At 41.3% G+C, this 13,274-nt stretch overlaps 1 protein-coding gene across 1 annotated transcript; it reads right to left on the reverse strand.

The window, feature by feature from the left end:
• Positions 1–11,367: 11,367 nt before the first annotated feature.
• On the reverse strand, positions 11,368–12,952 carry LOC105826786 (protein FRG2-like). Its single transcript, XM_012664817.1, has 4 exons — positions 12,769–12,952; positions 12,399–12,512; positions 12,088–12,165; positions 11,368–11,829 (listed from the first exon to the last, which is right to left on the reverse strand). The coding sequence occupies exons 1-4, from the start codon at positions 12,950–12,952 to the stop codon at positions 11,372–11,374; spliced, it is 834 nt and encodes a 277-aa protein (XP_012520271.1). The 3' UTR covers positions 11,368–11,371.
• Between the last annotated feature and the right edge of the window lie 322 nt (positions 12,953–13,274).

A 13,274-nucleotide genomic window follows, 5' to 3' on the forward strand; every position in this document is an offset into this window, starting at 1 on the left:
AGACAATAAAATTCCTGGATCAGTGTTCACATGCTCAGTTTGCCAAATACTGCCAGCAGTGCATGAGGCTTCCATGTTGCCTATCCCTGACAGCAATGGCATTATCTTAACCATAATTTTTGCAATCTGATGAATGCAAAGTGCAGAGCAACGCTGTTTTAAAATACCATTAATTAAAGAATTTGAGCGCACATACTGATGTGTTTGTTATTTTTTGGCTTTTTTCTTTTATGAATTGCATTTTTACCTATTATTCTATTTTAGTGCCTCCATTTCCTTATTGGTATTTAGGAGTCACTTATATAGTCTAGTTATTATTAGATTTTAAATATTACACATATTTTTCCTAAATATGTCATTTGTCTGTTAACTCTATATTGCTGTCATGGAATAGAAATCCTTAATTTTCATTAAGTCATATATCAATTTTAATCTTTATGGCTTGTGCTCTTAAAGTCTTGTTTAAGAAACTATATTTCAAAAGAGTTTAACTTGGATATTTGTGAAATATTTATTATATAAATGTTATAATAATGTTACAGAGCTCTTCAATTTCAGGTGGAATTTGGATTGAGATTGCAATGAACTTATAAATTTAACTTGGAAAAAATGTCTTTATTTTTAAGTCATCCAAACCATTTTTTAAGTAAAGTTATAACATTTCTTTCTCTCTTGAGATCTTGTGTAATTCTTTTTAAGTTTATTCCTGAAATTTGGGTTTTGTTGTGTGTTATTTATATTTTCTAGCAGGCTTTCACTGGTTTTGACAAACATAATTGATCTTTTAAATAGAACTTTTGTCAATCTTTTTTAATAATCTTATTTGTTGATCTTGTTGGTATCCTTATTGAAGATGAGGGGCAATGAACTTCAAGACTAAGAGCCCCACACCCTGGGAAAGTATAAGCAACTACCTCTGTTTGCTGACTCTTTGTCTCTGGGCAAAGCTCAACCATACTTCTTTAGAAAAAAATCAGAACTGGATGTATGAGACTGCAATCCATCAGCTTACAGGTTTGCAGGGGTCGAAGTTGGAGAGATGCTCATATGAGAGTTTCATCAGGTTCTCTGTACAGGGCACTTTTAGTCGGCTCTGACGTCCTCATGCCAACACTGATATTGGATGGTTTGGGCCTATAGGGGATATATAAGAATGGAACTTAAAAATTATATTTCCACTTCTGACCTAGGGCTGCTATTGAAGGAAACAGCCAAGAGTTGACATGAATTCCCTATTTTATTAAGAACAGAAAGACTCTGAGTTTGAACCTTTAACTTAAAATTTTTATTTATATAAAGATTCAAAATTTGCAAAAATTAAAATTCATCACAAAATGGATTTAGTTTATTATAACATTCAATTATAGTAATCAAATTGATTGTTAAGGTTTAAATATCAGGAAAAAAGTAATTAATGATAATTTCCTTCTCCTTTAAGAAAGCATCCCTGATTTTCAATCATGAATTAAGCTATTCCAATAGAATGTAATATTTAACCCAATTATATGTCTATAACCTTGGATTTGTATTGCCTACTTTTTATGGGTTTTTATTTATTTATTTATTTTATTTTTTGAGACAGAGTCTCACTCTGTTGCCTGGGCTAGAGTGCTGTGGAGTCAACCTAGCTCACAGCAACCTCAAACTCCTGGGCTCAAGCGATCCTCCTGCCTCAGCCTCCTGAGTCGCTGGGATTACAGGCATGCACCACCATGCCCGGCTAATTTTTCTATATATTTTTAGTTGTCTGGCTAATTTCTTTCTATTTTTTTAGTAGAGACGGGGTCTCACTCTTGCTCAGGCTGGTCTTGAACTCCTGAGCTCAAACAATCCACCCGCCCCAGCCTCCCAGAGTGCTAGGATTACAGGCCTGAGCCACCGCGCCCGGCCTGTATTGTCTACTTTTTAATCTTTGAATCTCAATATCCCTTTAGGGCAGTGATTAAACTTTATGCAACTCTGTATACCACCGGCTGAGAACAAAGCCAGGCATGACGAACCACACTGCATTTGTATGTATGTGTGTAATAAATGAATAACTTAAATCATGACCAGAGACTTGTAGGAAAATAAGCATAGAACAGGAATGGTATATATTTTGGGTATTTTAGAAACTATTACAATGTATTATTATGATGAAGAGGTGTGATTGATCTTACGACTTGTATTAATTCCTGGCCCTGTTAATTATTTAAAAATTATTTGTTTAGGGTCAATAGAATTAATCTCTCTTCTAGTTTGCTAATTTATAAAAAGATTATAAGGATGATACCTACTTGTTAAATATGTGCTCACTTATTATAAAAATACCTCATTATAGATGGACTTTTCTAAAACAACCAACCTGTACTCTTCACAAATGTCAATGTCACATAAAAATAAAGCTGAAGCATTTTTCTAGATTTAAAGAGACTAAAGACACATGAAAACAGAATGTAATTCATGTTAATTCCTTAGATACCAGATTTTTGACAGTTATAAAGGACAATTTAAAGACAATTTAAAAAATTTTAATATTGGTAATATATTACCTAATAAGTAATATTCAGTAATGAATATTGTGTTGACAAAGACTGCTGCCTTAGCATTCCCCTCAGTTTAACTAACGTTTACATGGGCTTCTTCCTGCCTGTGGGGCCCTGACCTCCCTTTACTCCCAGCCCTTAGAGAATCCAGATGGCTACACAAATAAGTCCCCCGTCCCTTTTCATAAAGCATTTACTTTAGAAAACTGATAATTGAAAATTATTTCTTTGCTTCTTTGAGATGGAAATATTTTTAAAGAATCTAGATAGTTTTACAAACCAAGACTGTCTTTTTCAAGGACCTTGGAACTAACGCTTTGAAATGTAATCATCAAGTAAGATACTGTCTCTGTCTCCTAGTCTTTGGATTTTGTCTTGTTTTGTTTCTACCTCCCAGTCTTTGTAAGAAACTAGGAACCTAACCGTGGGGGCATGTCTTACTCCAAGTTGTAAAACTACCTCCTGTCATGAATATAGAAGCTGACATTTGCTTTGGGTAAGGCCAATTAGCAACACTACAAACATACCCCAGCGTTTAAAAGCCCTCCTGTTATTTGTTTCGGTTGAGTTGAATTTGGATCGTGTTCTGATCTCTCTCCAGGATTGCAAGAGAACCTTGCAAGAGAACCTTTATCTTGTCTGGTGAAGTTTTTGCTTTGGCAGTATAGATGTTAAATTTTCTGAGTTTGGCAATTGTGTTATGACTAAGTAGGGTAATGCTATACTTACGCAAGGGCAGAGCAAGATGGCTAAAGAGAACCCTCCAGTGATTGTCACTGCACAGGACCAACAAATTTAACAACTATCCTTACATAAAACCACCTTCATAGGAACAAAAAAGTTAGGTGAGTGATCACGGTACCTGATTTTAACGTAACACCGAGGAAAGAGGCACTGAAGAGGGAGGGAAAACAGGCTTGCGTTGACTACCCCACCCCTCCCACATCCTTCAGCAGAGCAGCACCGAGAGAGAATCTGTGCGCTTGGAAGAGGAAAAGTGAAGAGAGTGTGGAGCTTTGCATCGAAACTCAGCGCTGCCTGTCACAGTGAAGCGCAACACAGAACAGAATTCTGCCAGCATCCATGGAGGGAGCGCTCAGACCAACCCTAGGCCAGAGCCACAGAGGACACTGAGTCCCAGACGGCTCCACCTCTGTCTGACCACGTTGCCCGGGACCTGTAGTAAATTTGAGAGGCAGTTAGGTCACAAGGACGTCAGTCCTGTGTCAAGCCCTGGTGCTGCACTGATCTTGAAGGCAGTGGAAGTGGGGTACGTGCAACGCAGTGCGACGCCAGCTGCGGTGGCCATGAAAGTGCCTGCCTGCATCAGCCATCCCCCGACTCCAGGAGAGACTCTTCTGTTTGGGAAAAGGAGAGGGAGTAGTACAGAAAACAATGTCTTGTAACTTGGGTGCGTTCAGCCACAGGAAAATGAAACAACAGGCAGAATCCTGAAGGCATCACTTCCAGGTCTTCGCTCCTGGAGTGTTTCCACACCCACCCTAAGCCAGAAGACAGTCTCTGCCCTGGTGGAACAGACCTAGTCCCAGCAGGATTCACTACTGGCTGCCTAAAGTGCCCCTGGGCCTGGAATAAATAGCAGGCAGTGCCAACTGTGCTGGCTATGGAGACCCTTGTGTCCCCCCTCCTTTAACTCCAGGCAGCTCAGCGTGGAGAGACACTCCTGATGGGGGAAACGAGAAAGAAAAGAGAGAGAGACTTTGGTAACCCAGGAAATTCTCCCTTATCTTACCCAAGCCAACTAAGGCACTGTGCCTTGGAGTTGCCTTGGAGTTGCCAAGAGTCACGGTATTGATGGCCTTATGGTGCCCTCTAGTGTTGACACAGATGCAATGACCGAAAGCTGCGTTCACAGCACTGAATCAATTCAACCCTTTGAATACATGGAAAGCCTTCTCAAGAAGGATGAGCATAACCACGCCCAGACTGCAAAGACTGGAATAAATATCTAACTCTCAATGCCCAGACATTGATGAATGTCCATGAGCATTATGAGTATCCAGAAAAACGTGGCCTCATCACCCAGAATAAATAAGCCACCAATCTAGGAATGATGAAGATGTGTGACGTTTCAGACAGGAAATTCAAAATAGCTATCATTAGGAACTTCAACAAACACCAAGATAACACAAATAAAAAATTTAGAATTTTATCAGAGAAATTTTAAAAAGATATCAAAACAATGAAAACATTAAGCAGAGATTCTGGAGATCAAAAATTCAATTGACAAACTGAAAAATTGCATCAGAGGATCTCAGCAGCATAAATGATCGAGCAGAAGAAAGAACGAGTGAGCTCAAGGACAAGCTATATGAAAATACACAGGGGAGAAAAAAGAATAAAAAAGAATGAAGCACACCTACTAGAACTAGAAAACTGTCTCAAAGGGAACAATCTAAGAGTTATTAACCTCAAGGAGGATGTAGAGGGAGAGATCAGGATAGAAAGTTTTTTCAAAGAAATAATAGCAGAGAACTTTCCAAACCAAAGAAGGATATGAATATCAAGGCATAAAGTCATAAAACATCAAGCAGATTCAACCCATGAAACTGCCTCAAGGCATGTAGTAATCAAACTCCCAAAGGCTAAGGGTAAGTAAAGGATCCTAAGAGCAGCAAGAGAAAAGAAGCAAATAACAAAAAGGAGCTCCAGGAGTGATGGCTGCTCAGGTCTGGGGGTCCCAGATGAAGTGTTGGAGCACAGGGAGGTTCTGCCAGCCTAGTGACAGTGGTGGAGACTCAGGGCTGGGGTCTTGGGGCCCAGGCACAGCCCTGGAGTCTCAGGGGTGAGGCTGCAGGCCCAGCAGGGGGCAGAGCCTCAGGCTTGGGCACAGCGAGAGCTTCAGAGCTGGATCTGGGGATTACAGGGGCAGAGCGGCACAGATGGAGGGCTGTTCTGCCAGCGTGGAGACTGTTGACGCTCAGTTCCTTATGGTAAGCGGGGCTTTGTCTCAGTGACCCAGGGACCTCCTAAGTGGGCCAGAGCTGCTGGTCAGCCAAGGTTCTCCCTTGACACCTAGGACCCACTGAGGCAGTCACCCAAGGCTTCCCAGGTGGTTCCTGTGTTTTCTGAGGTGCCTCCTCTGCACAGATCCCATGCAGGGGAGGAGGCATGCTCGGCCCCCAGTCACAGGACACAGCACTGGGGAGCATCTGTTCTGTCTGCTGCCTCCCCAGCCTGGCAGGCATGACGTGAAGGCTACTGCTGGAAACTGAGTCCCAAGTGCACCTGGCGCCACGCACCGGAGCAATCAGGAAGGCATCGGCTGCAGAAACCCGGGATCGGCAGCCACCAGATCTTCGCTGCACCGGCTCTCCGGTGCAATGTCCCCGCACAGACTCTGAGCAGCTCCCCATCAGCCCAGAGGTCTGCAGTGGAGGAGAGACACCCCTCACGGCAACTTTTATTCCTCTCCTAAAAATTGGCGCCCCCTTGGGCTGCTTCTATTCCGCTGTATTCCCCTCCCCCAGCAGTGTGAATTGTATTGGGACCCCCGGCTTAATCTCTGAATTGGTCAGTGGTGCTTGTCAAGATCCCCCCAGAGGACAGAGCCAAGAGCTAAGCAGAACAATAGATTGGCTGTTATCGTTCTGGGTCCAGAATCAAGACCTAATCAAGGAATATTCCCATCCTTATGGTAGGTAGTAATGCAACAGCTGCTCAGTGGACTTTCAGAATTGCTGTGGACAAGTGACTTCTGTGTGCCTCCTATTCTTTCACCCTCTGAATGGCAGTGTTTTAGTTATCCTGTTTAAGTATGATACCCTGGGCATGTGAGGTGCAGATAACTTGTCTTTGATCCTCAGATTTTGATCTCAAGAGAATGAACATCTCGGTCTGATGTAGAGAATTCCATGAGACCATGGAATTCCAGACTGATGCTGCACCTGAATGGAATCTTTAGTTTGTTTTCCTGGAGTAGGATTGCCAGATTTAGTAAATAAAATATGTAGGATGCCTACAAGAAACTGAATTTCAGATAAACAATGGTCAATTTTTTAAGGATAAGTATATCACACCGTGCAATATTTTGCACATACTTATCCTAAAAATTTATGCATTATTTATCCAAAATTCAAATTTACCTGGGCAGGCTGCATTTAATCTGGCATCCCAATGCAAAAGTGTGGATGTATTTTGCTTACAAAGACAGGGAAGTGAATAACTCATGATAAAGAATTCTGGCAGATTGTACTATTTATTCAAAACTCTTTGTTTCTCCTTGTTATGTATTGTCTGCCTGTTGGTCCTCCCTGTGAGATTTTTTTTCCTGACCCATTGACTTCAGGCTTAGCCATATTTCTGGATTTGGTCAATTTGATGTGAGTGAAAATGATATTTGCTGTTTCCAGGTAAAAACATTAAGAGCCTTCATCTCATTCTGACATTCCTCTTGTGCCTCTGCCATAATGCCCCAGTTGAAGGTTGTCCCTTCATCTCGATCCCAGAGTAAAGAGACAGAGCAGAGCGGCACCTGCCCTGCAAAGGATATAAACATGAGCCAGAAACGAACCAGTGCTGTTGTAAGCTTATGGAGCACTGATTCCATTTTCTGCTCCTCTGTGAGCTGTTATTACTCCTGTTTTTCTGCCACCTAGAAATGAATGTACAGTTGTCAATATTTGGGTAAATCAGAGACATAAATCAGGTAAGGGAACCTAGATCAGAGCTTGGGGTGTCATTACTGCAATATAATTTAGTCTAAACTGACTAATAGAATAAGATTCCATGTATACATACAAATGTTTGTGATTTTAGCATCTGGGTGGTTTTCATCAGAAAATTAAATCACATTCTAATTGAAAAAAAAATACAAACACAAAGACAATATAAATCACCCTTAAGGAAAAAAAAAAAAGGAGCACCAATATATTTGGAAGCAGACATCTCAGCAGAAACATCATAGGCCAGGAGAGAGTGGGATGACACAGGAAAAGGGCTGAAAGAAGAAACAACCCTCCAACCTAGGATGTTGTATCCAGAAAAGCTATTGTTCATACATGAAAGAGAAATCAAGACTTTCCCAGACAAACAGAAGCTGAAATATTTTGTCAACACCACACCTACCTTACAAGAAATGCCAAAGAGAGTTAGTCAATCTGAAAGAAAAGGACACTAACAAACAACAAGAAATCATCTCAAGGTATGAAACTCACTGGTAAAAGTAAGTACACAGAAAAATACAGAACACTCTAACATTGTAGTCGCGGTGTGTAAATCACTCTCACTGTTAGTAGGAAGACTAAAAGACAAGCATGTCAAAAATAACTGGGATGGTAGCACAGAGGCTGTGGGTTCATCTTCTCCTTTTGGTCCCCATATCACCCTTAAGAATCCTTTGGGACTGTTCCACCTCTCTGTGACGCAGACATGGAATTCTAGAGAGGAGGACCGTGCACTCTCGGTGCCAGCTGTCTGAAGCCACAGTCGCTTCAGATGACGGAGAACTATTACTTCTTCCTGAGGAGACTTGGTACCCCATGGCTGAGCTTAAGCTCGACCCTATCCATTTTCTCCTTCCTCTGTGAGCCGTTATTACTCCTGTTTTTCTGCCACCTAGAAATGAATATACAGTTGTCACTATTTGGGTAAATCAGAGACATAAATCAGGTAAGGGAACGTAGATCAGCCCCCAGCAAAGTCTAAATCTTGCCTGTTCTTCTTCCTAATCATCTTGGCACAGAGTGATACCTGATATGGGCTCTCAGGAGACATTAAAACATTGAACTTCTAGAGAAGTTTATGGGACAGATTAGGGGTCCCAGTGAGGATCAAAGCTCCTGTGCACATTTTACAGTTTATCGGTATGTGGTAGATGGTTCCAGGAAAGATCCCAGAGTCCTGGAAGGGATTATTAAGAGAAGGCAGGACCCTTGGGGACCATAGTACTAGGACACATATTCAGCAGTCGCTTTCTGGGTCAGATTCTCCAGCTTAAGCCCGTGTGGTAGGGCCGCAGAGCAGTGTGTGGCTGTAAGAGCCTCTGATCATGACAGATGAAGATCTAACTCAGGGAAAAGTCTCCTATTGGACAGAACATCACGCCTCTGTGCCCTTCCTCACTAGAGGACCACGGACTGAATAATCGTTTGAAAATCATGTATGGATCAGGTCTTCTTTCTTTTGAATTTCTTAAATAATGAAACAGAGAAAAAATTGTAAGCATTTTCTAGTTGAGTAATAGTGTGAGCAATTTCAGTGTAAAATGTCATAGGAGGGAACTCTATGGCCCTGTCCACCTCAGGAACCTCAAAAATCCTGGTACAACCTATTAGAACTAACCTTATCAAAATTTGATTTTTTTGCCATGTAGATTTGTCTTTCGTTGGAACTTTATTATTATAGTTTGTAAATAATAAATCAATTTGTTACTTTTGTAATAGGAGCATCAAATTCCCATACCTCAAGTATTAATGATGTCATTTTCATTGCAGTTTTTATTGCTTATTAAATTTCTGCTAAATTTTTGTCCCCCACTTACAAATTCATATGTGGAAACTTAATCCCCAATGTGATAGCATTAGTTATCGGCCTTTTGGAGGATGGGATTAAGTCAGGAGGACTCTGTCCTCATAAATAGAATTAATGTCCTTGTGAATGAGGTTGAAGGAAGCGCCCTTGTCCCTTCTGCCATGCGAGGACACAGCAAGAGGGCACCATCTATGAGAAACAGGGCCTCATCAGACACCAAATTTTCTGATGCCTTGATCTTAAACTTTCCAGACTTCTGAACTGTTGTTTACACATTACCCAGTTTAAGGAGTTTTTCTAATAGCAGCCCAAGTGGACTAAGACACTTACTTTTGCACTTCATTCTGTTTCTGAATTTTTACCTCCACTGTTCTATCAGTTTTTTCATTAATCAGGATATCTCATAGGACTGGTCAATCTCATTTATTTCTTTTTCAGAGTTTCCTTGGCTATTATTTGTGTTTTTACCTTTTTTTTCAATAACATACCTACCTCTAATACCTAGTGTTATCTGTATTGGAACAAGATTAAATTTACATAGCACCTTAAGAACAATTGATGTTGAAAATATTAAGTTTTTCTACCTAAGAACATGATGTGATTTTCCATCTGTTTATGTCAAAATTCATATATTCTAGAAATTTCCTATCATTTTTCTCATACACTGTACACGTCTTTATTAGATTTATTTCTAGGTAATTTTATTTTTATTCCATTAACAAGTAAACTAAAGCACAATAAATTTTAGAATTTGAGTAAAAGCAATTCATGAATTGGAGAGCCCCAGACTGAAAAAGGTTTAGTGTTTCTAAGACAAAGTGTCAGAGGCAAGTATTTACTGGGAAAACGTAAGCAAAATAATTGGTTGCCGTGACAAAATTGAATTTTTGTTTACTTTGTTGGAAAGTTCCTGGTTATATGAGTTTGTTGACAACTTGTGATTGGTTGAGCTGTTTTTTCTTAACATAGGCCTTGAAAAGAAATAGCTTAATTTTTTCTTGTGTTTGTAAATCAAGCAAGGTTAAAGTCACTCATTAGGTATAACTGGTTTTGTCTACCCAGAGATGTCTTAGGCTTGGTCTCTATTTTAATTTACTTTAATAATCTTTTTGAAATTTCATCTCACACCTGAACTGAAACTTGTAAATTATTTTTTCTACACATATGGACACTTGTGTATGCTTTGAAGGCCTGTCCTGGTTTCAAACTGATTTGTAGTATATTATTTTGAATTGGCCTCACTTACTGAAATAGTAAACCACTATCCCCCAACTACAAGAGCTGTGGGTTCTTGGGAGGTCACAGTGGAGATGAAACAGAAGTGAAGAGAAAACCACCCTGTACCCCACACATGCAGTATATGGATAAAGGCATAATTATTTAAAATTTAAAATACTCAAAAACCATTGATGTTTTAGCTCATTACAATGCAATATGGAAATTATAAGGCAGGGAAGGAAGTAAACACCCACATATTTTTATTTTTTCTGTATAAAAGGTAAGTGCATTTATATGAGTGAAATATTACATGATCCTACTATAAAATGCGATAGAAAATATATGAAATAAAATATCACAGTGTGTAAGAAATGACAATACCTACATTAGATTTAATATTCCACAATAAAATAAGATCAACTAAAACCCATAAAGTGCAAGGAAGTTTTAAAAAGCAAATTATGTAAGCCAAGTGAAGAATAAATATGATCCGTAAGCATTTAATAACATTGTCTTAGATTGTATATAAAGAAAATAAAAAGTAATAAACAATGGCATGATAATTTCACCATGATTTCATTAAACTGAAAAAACGTAAACATGTCTCCATAGAGAATGCTATTAAAGGTTAGTGGGTATCAATCCTCCATTGACTTGGGCTGGGAGAGTGAAGGTCTACATCCTTTTCTGAATCAAAGGGGGAAGATATCAACATACATTCATTTTGCCATACTTTACATTATACAAACACATATGAATGATTATACCCTAATATTTTTCTAATTACAATTACGTGACTTTCATAAAACATCTAAAAGGCATGAAATGTCTAACACGAAAAATAAAATTTGTCAGGAATTTCAGCCCTCAAGGAAACCCAGAGTTCACCATTCTGAGTATACTGTTCAAGTTCCTTTATTAGCACCACCCAGGTTCCTGTCATTTATTCACACTGTGTCCAGAATTGTTGCTGATTGTCATCTGGAAGAATCTGAGAAGTAGCAGGTCTTTGTTCTTGCTCCCAAAGCTGCATCCTCTGCTGAATAGGATCAAGGAGCCCCCAGCTCTAGCCTCATCTGATCCACCGACAGGCTTACTTGTCTCCTGTCTAGGTAAATGGTGGACATGTCTCCCTCCTAAGAGGAGCTGTGGGCTTCTCCATCCAGGACTGGATCCCCAGGACCAGATAGTGTGGCTGGAGTAAGCCAGTCCTCAGCAGGGAAGACACAGGCTGCCTGGGTGGCCATGGCATAGAAGGTCGGCACCACGGTGCACAGAGGCCCCTGGAGCTGGGTGAGCTCAGAGAGCTGCTCCCACGTCAGTGGAGAATGTACCTGCTGTGCCCACACCTGGGCTATGTCTTGATAAATGGCTTCAGACATAGCACGCAGGGAGTTCACCAGACTTTTGCGAAGTGGTGGTGGGTGGTCTCTTGAGAAACGAGATCTGGGCCATTTGCTGTGCTCAGTGTGGGCCTTCGGGTGCCGCTTGTGGTTCGCATTGTGGGTCTCCTCCATTTCATTGCTGTGTACAGCAGCAGAGGTCTTTGGTTTCTTTCCAAAAGTCAAGCTGCACTCATCTTCTAGACAGTTCCCTGTCAAGGAAGCATGGGAATGAGAGACTCGCCAGAACAGTTCTCATGGACACTCATTCTGGAACCTCCCACTTGTCTCTCCTTTTCCTTGACACCCACATCCTTTATAATAAAGCTGAAAACCTCTTGGTTCCCAAAAGCTTTCTGAATGCCAGAATCTCTAAAATCATCTCAGCCACTAAGAAATCCCCTTCCTGGCCAAACCCTATAGAAGTTACATGCTGGTCTGCCTTTTGGGGCAAGTAAAGCAAATCTTACCTGCTCTGTCTTGGCAGCTGTCCTTGCAACTGATGTTCCTCTTCCTGGAGTTTCCCCCACCTGAACTAGCGTCTGATTCTGTGGATAAAGTGAGAGTTTGAATGCGTGCCTCCAGCCGAACACCTTAGAAGCTCTAGTCCATCCTGGACACACAGGAGCTGCGGTCGCCACCAAAACTTGGGTCTTCTCTGTTCTCCTAAGTCCAGGATCTTAGAGGCCCTGGCTGCCAAAAAGCTCCCAGTTTCCTTCCCAGGGGAGACTGTGTTAATCCATATCCTGTCCCTCCTTACCTGGGAAGAGTCAAATCGTACCCGATCTAGCAGGACCGTTTCTGGCTTTGGGCTTAGTTTCATTGGAATTCTCCTCCCCATTTAGATTGGGCTCCGATTGTAGTGTAAAAGGGAGTTTAAGTGACTCATCGCTCCCTAGGCAGAGAGGCCCATAGTCTATCTCTGACACATATTTGTGAGTCATTCTCACAGCTGACGCTGTTCAGCCAGTATCAAGAGTGAAAAGGAAAAATTCTGTTCCACGGGATCACTGCCACATTCTCAAAGCCCCCTGAGGGCTATAAGTCTTTTCTAATCCCCAACCTCAAAATGAAACCCTACCAAACGCACACTCGATGCCCCTGACTGCACTCCTCCTTCCGGCCTCCATACGAACAGCCCAAGACCTTACCTCGCCTCTGGGTGTTGTAGTTCTCACTGGAATGGGCAGAGAGTGCCTTGCCTTTTTCTTCAAATGGTTTCTTCTCCTCATCTGAGTCTCCATCTGTAAAGGAAATCTGTTTGAAAGGGGGTTGACCAGTTTGGCATTGGCTGGAGGGGCCGTGGGGATCTCGGTCTTCGGTTCCCAATCCCATGTTGAAGTTCAAGTTAAAGGTCCTCAGTCTCACACATCCAGATTGAGAGTGTGGGTTGTTCTGCTGGACCTGCCTTTTATAGGCCCCTTGGCTGGGCGTGGCTCACTCCTACTGGCTGAAGAGATCCCTCCCTCCTGCCATTCACTATCGCCTCAACAGGAAATGTTGCTGGCTGTGGTAGCACTGGGGACCTAGACACGGACAGGAACAGAGTTTTGCGGATGTCAAAAAACAAGACAGCAAAGCCAGGGGCGAAGGGACAAGAATGCAAGGGGCTCATCCCATCTGATTTCTGGCCTAATTCCACCCAAAAGTATTTAAG

Source organism: Propithecus coquereli, unplaced genomic scaffold (genome assembly GCF_000956105.1).
Source record: "Propithecus coquereli isolate 6110/MARCELLA unplaced genomic scaffold, Pcoq_1.0 Scaffold918, whole genome shotgun sequence".
In the NCBI taxonomy this organism is placed as follows: Eukaryota; Metazoa; Chordata; class Mammalia; order Primates; family Indriidae; genus Propithecus; species Propithecus coquereli.

Coding starts and splice junctions, on each gene's coding strand:
- LOC105826786 (XM_012664817.1), bottom strand. CDS start 12,952: ATGGGATTGGGAACCGAAGACCGAGATCCCCACGGCCCCTCCAGCCAA. Junction 12,513..12,768: donor CTACAACACCCAGAGGCGAG/GTAAGGTCTTGG, acceptor CTCTCTGCCTAG/GGAGCGATGAGTCACTTAAA. Junction 12,166..12,398: donor AAACGGTCCTGCTAGATCGG/GTACGATTTGAC, acceptor CTTTATCCACAG/AATCAGACGCTAGTTCAGGT.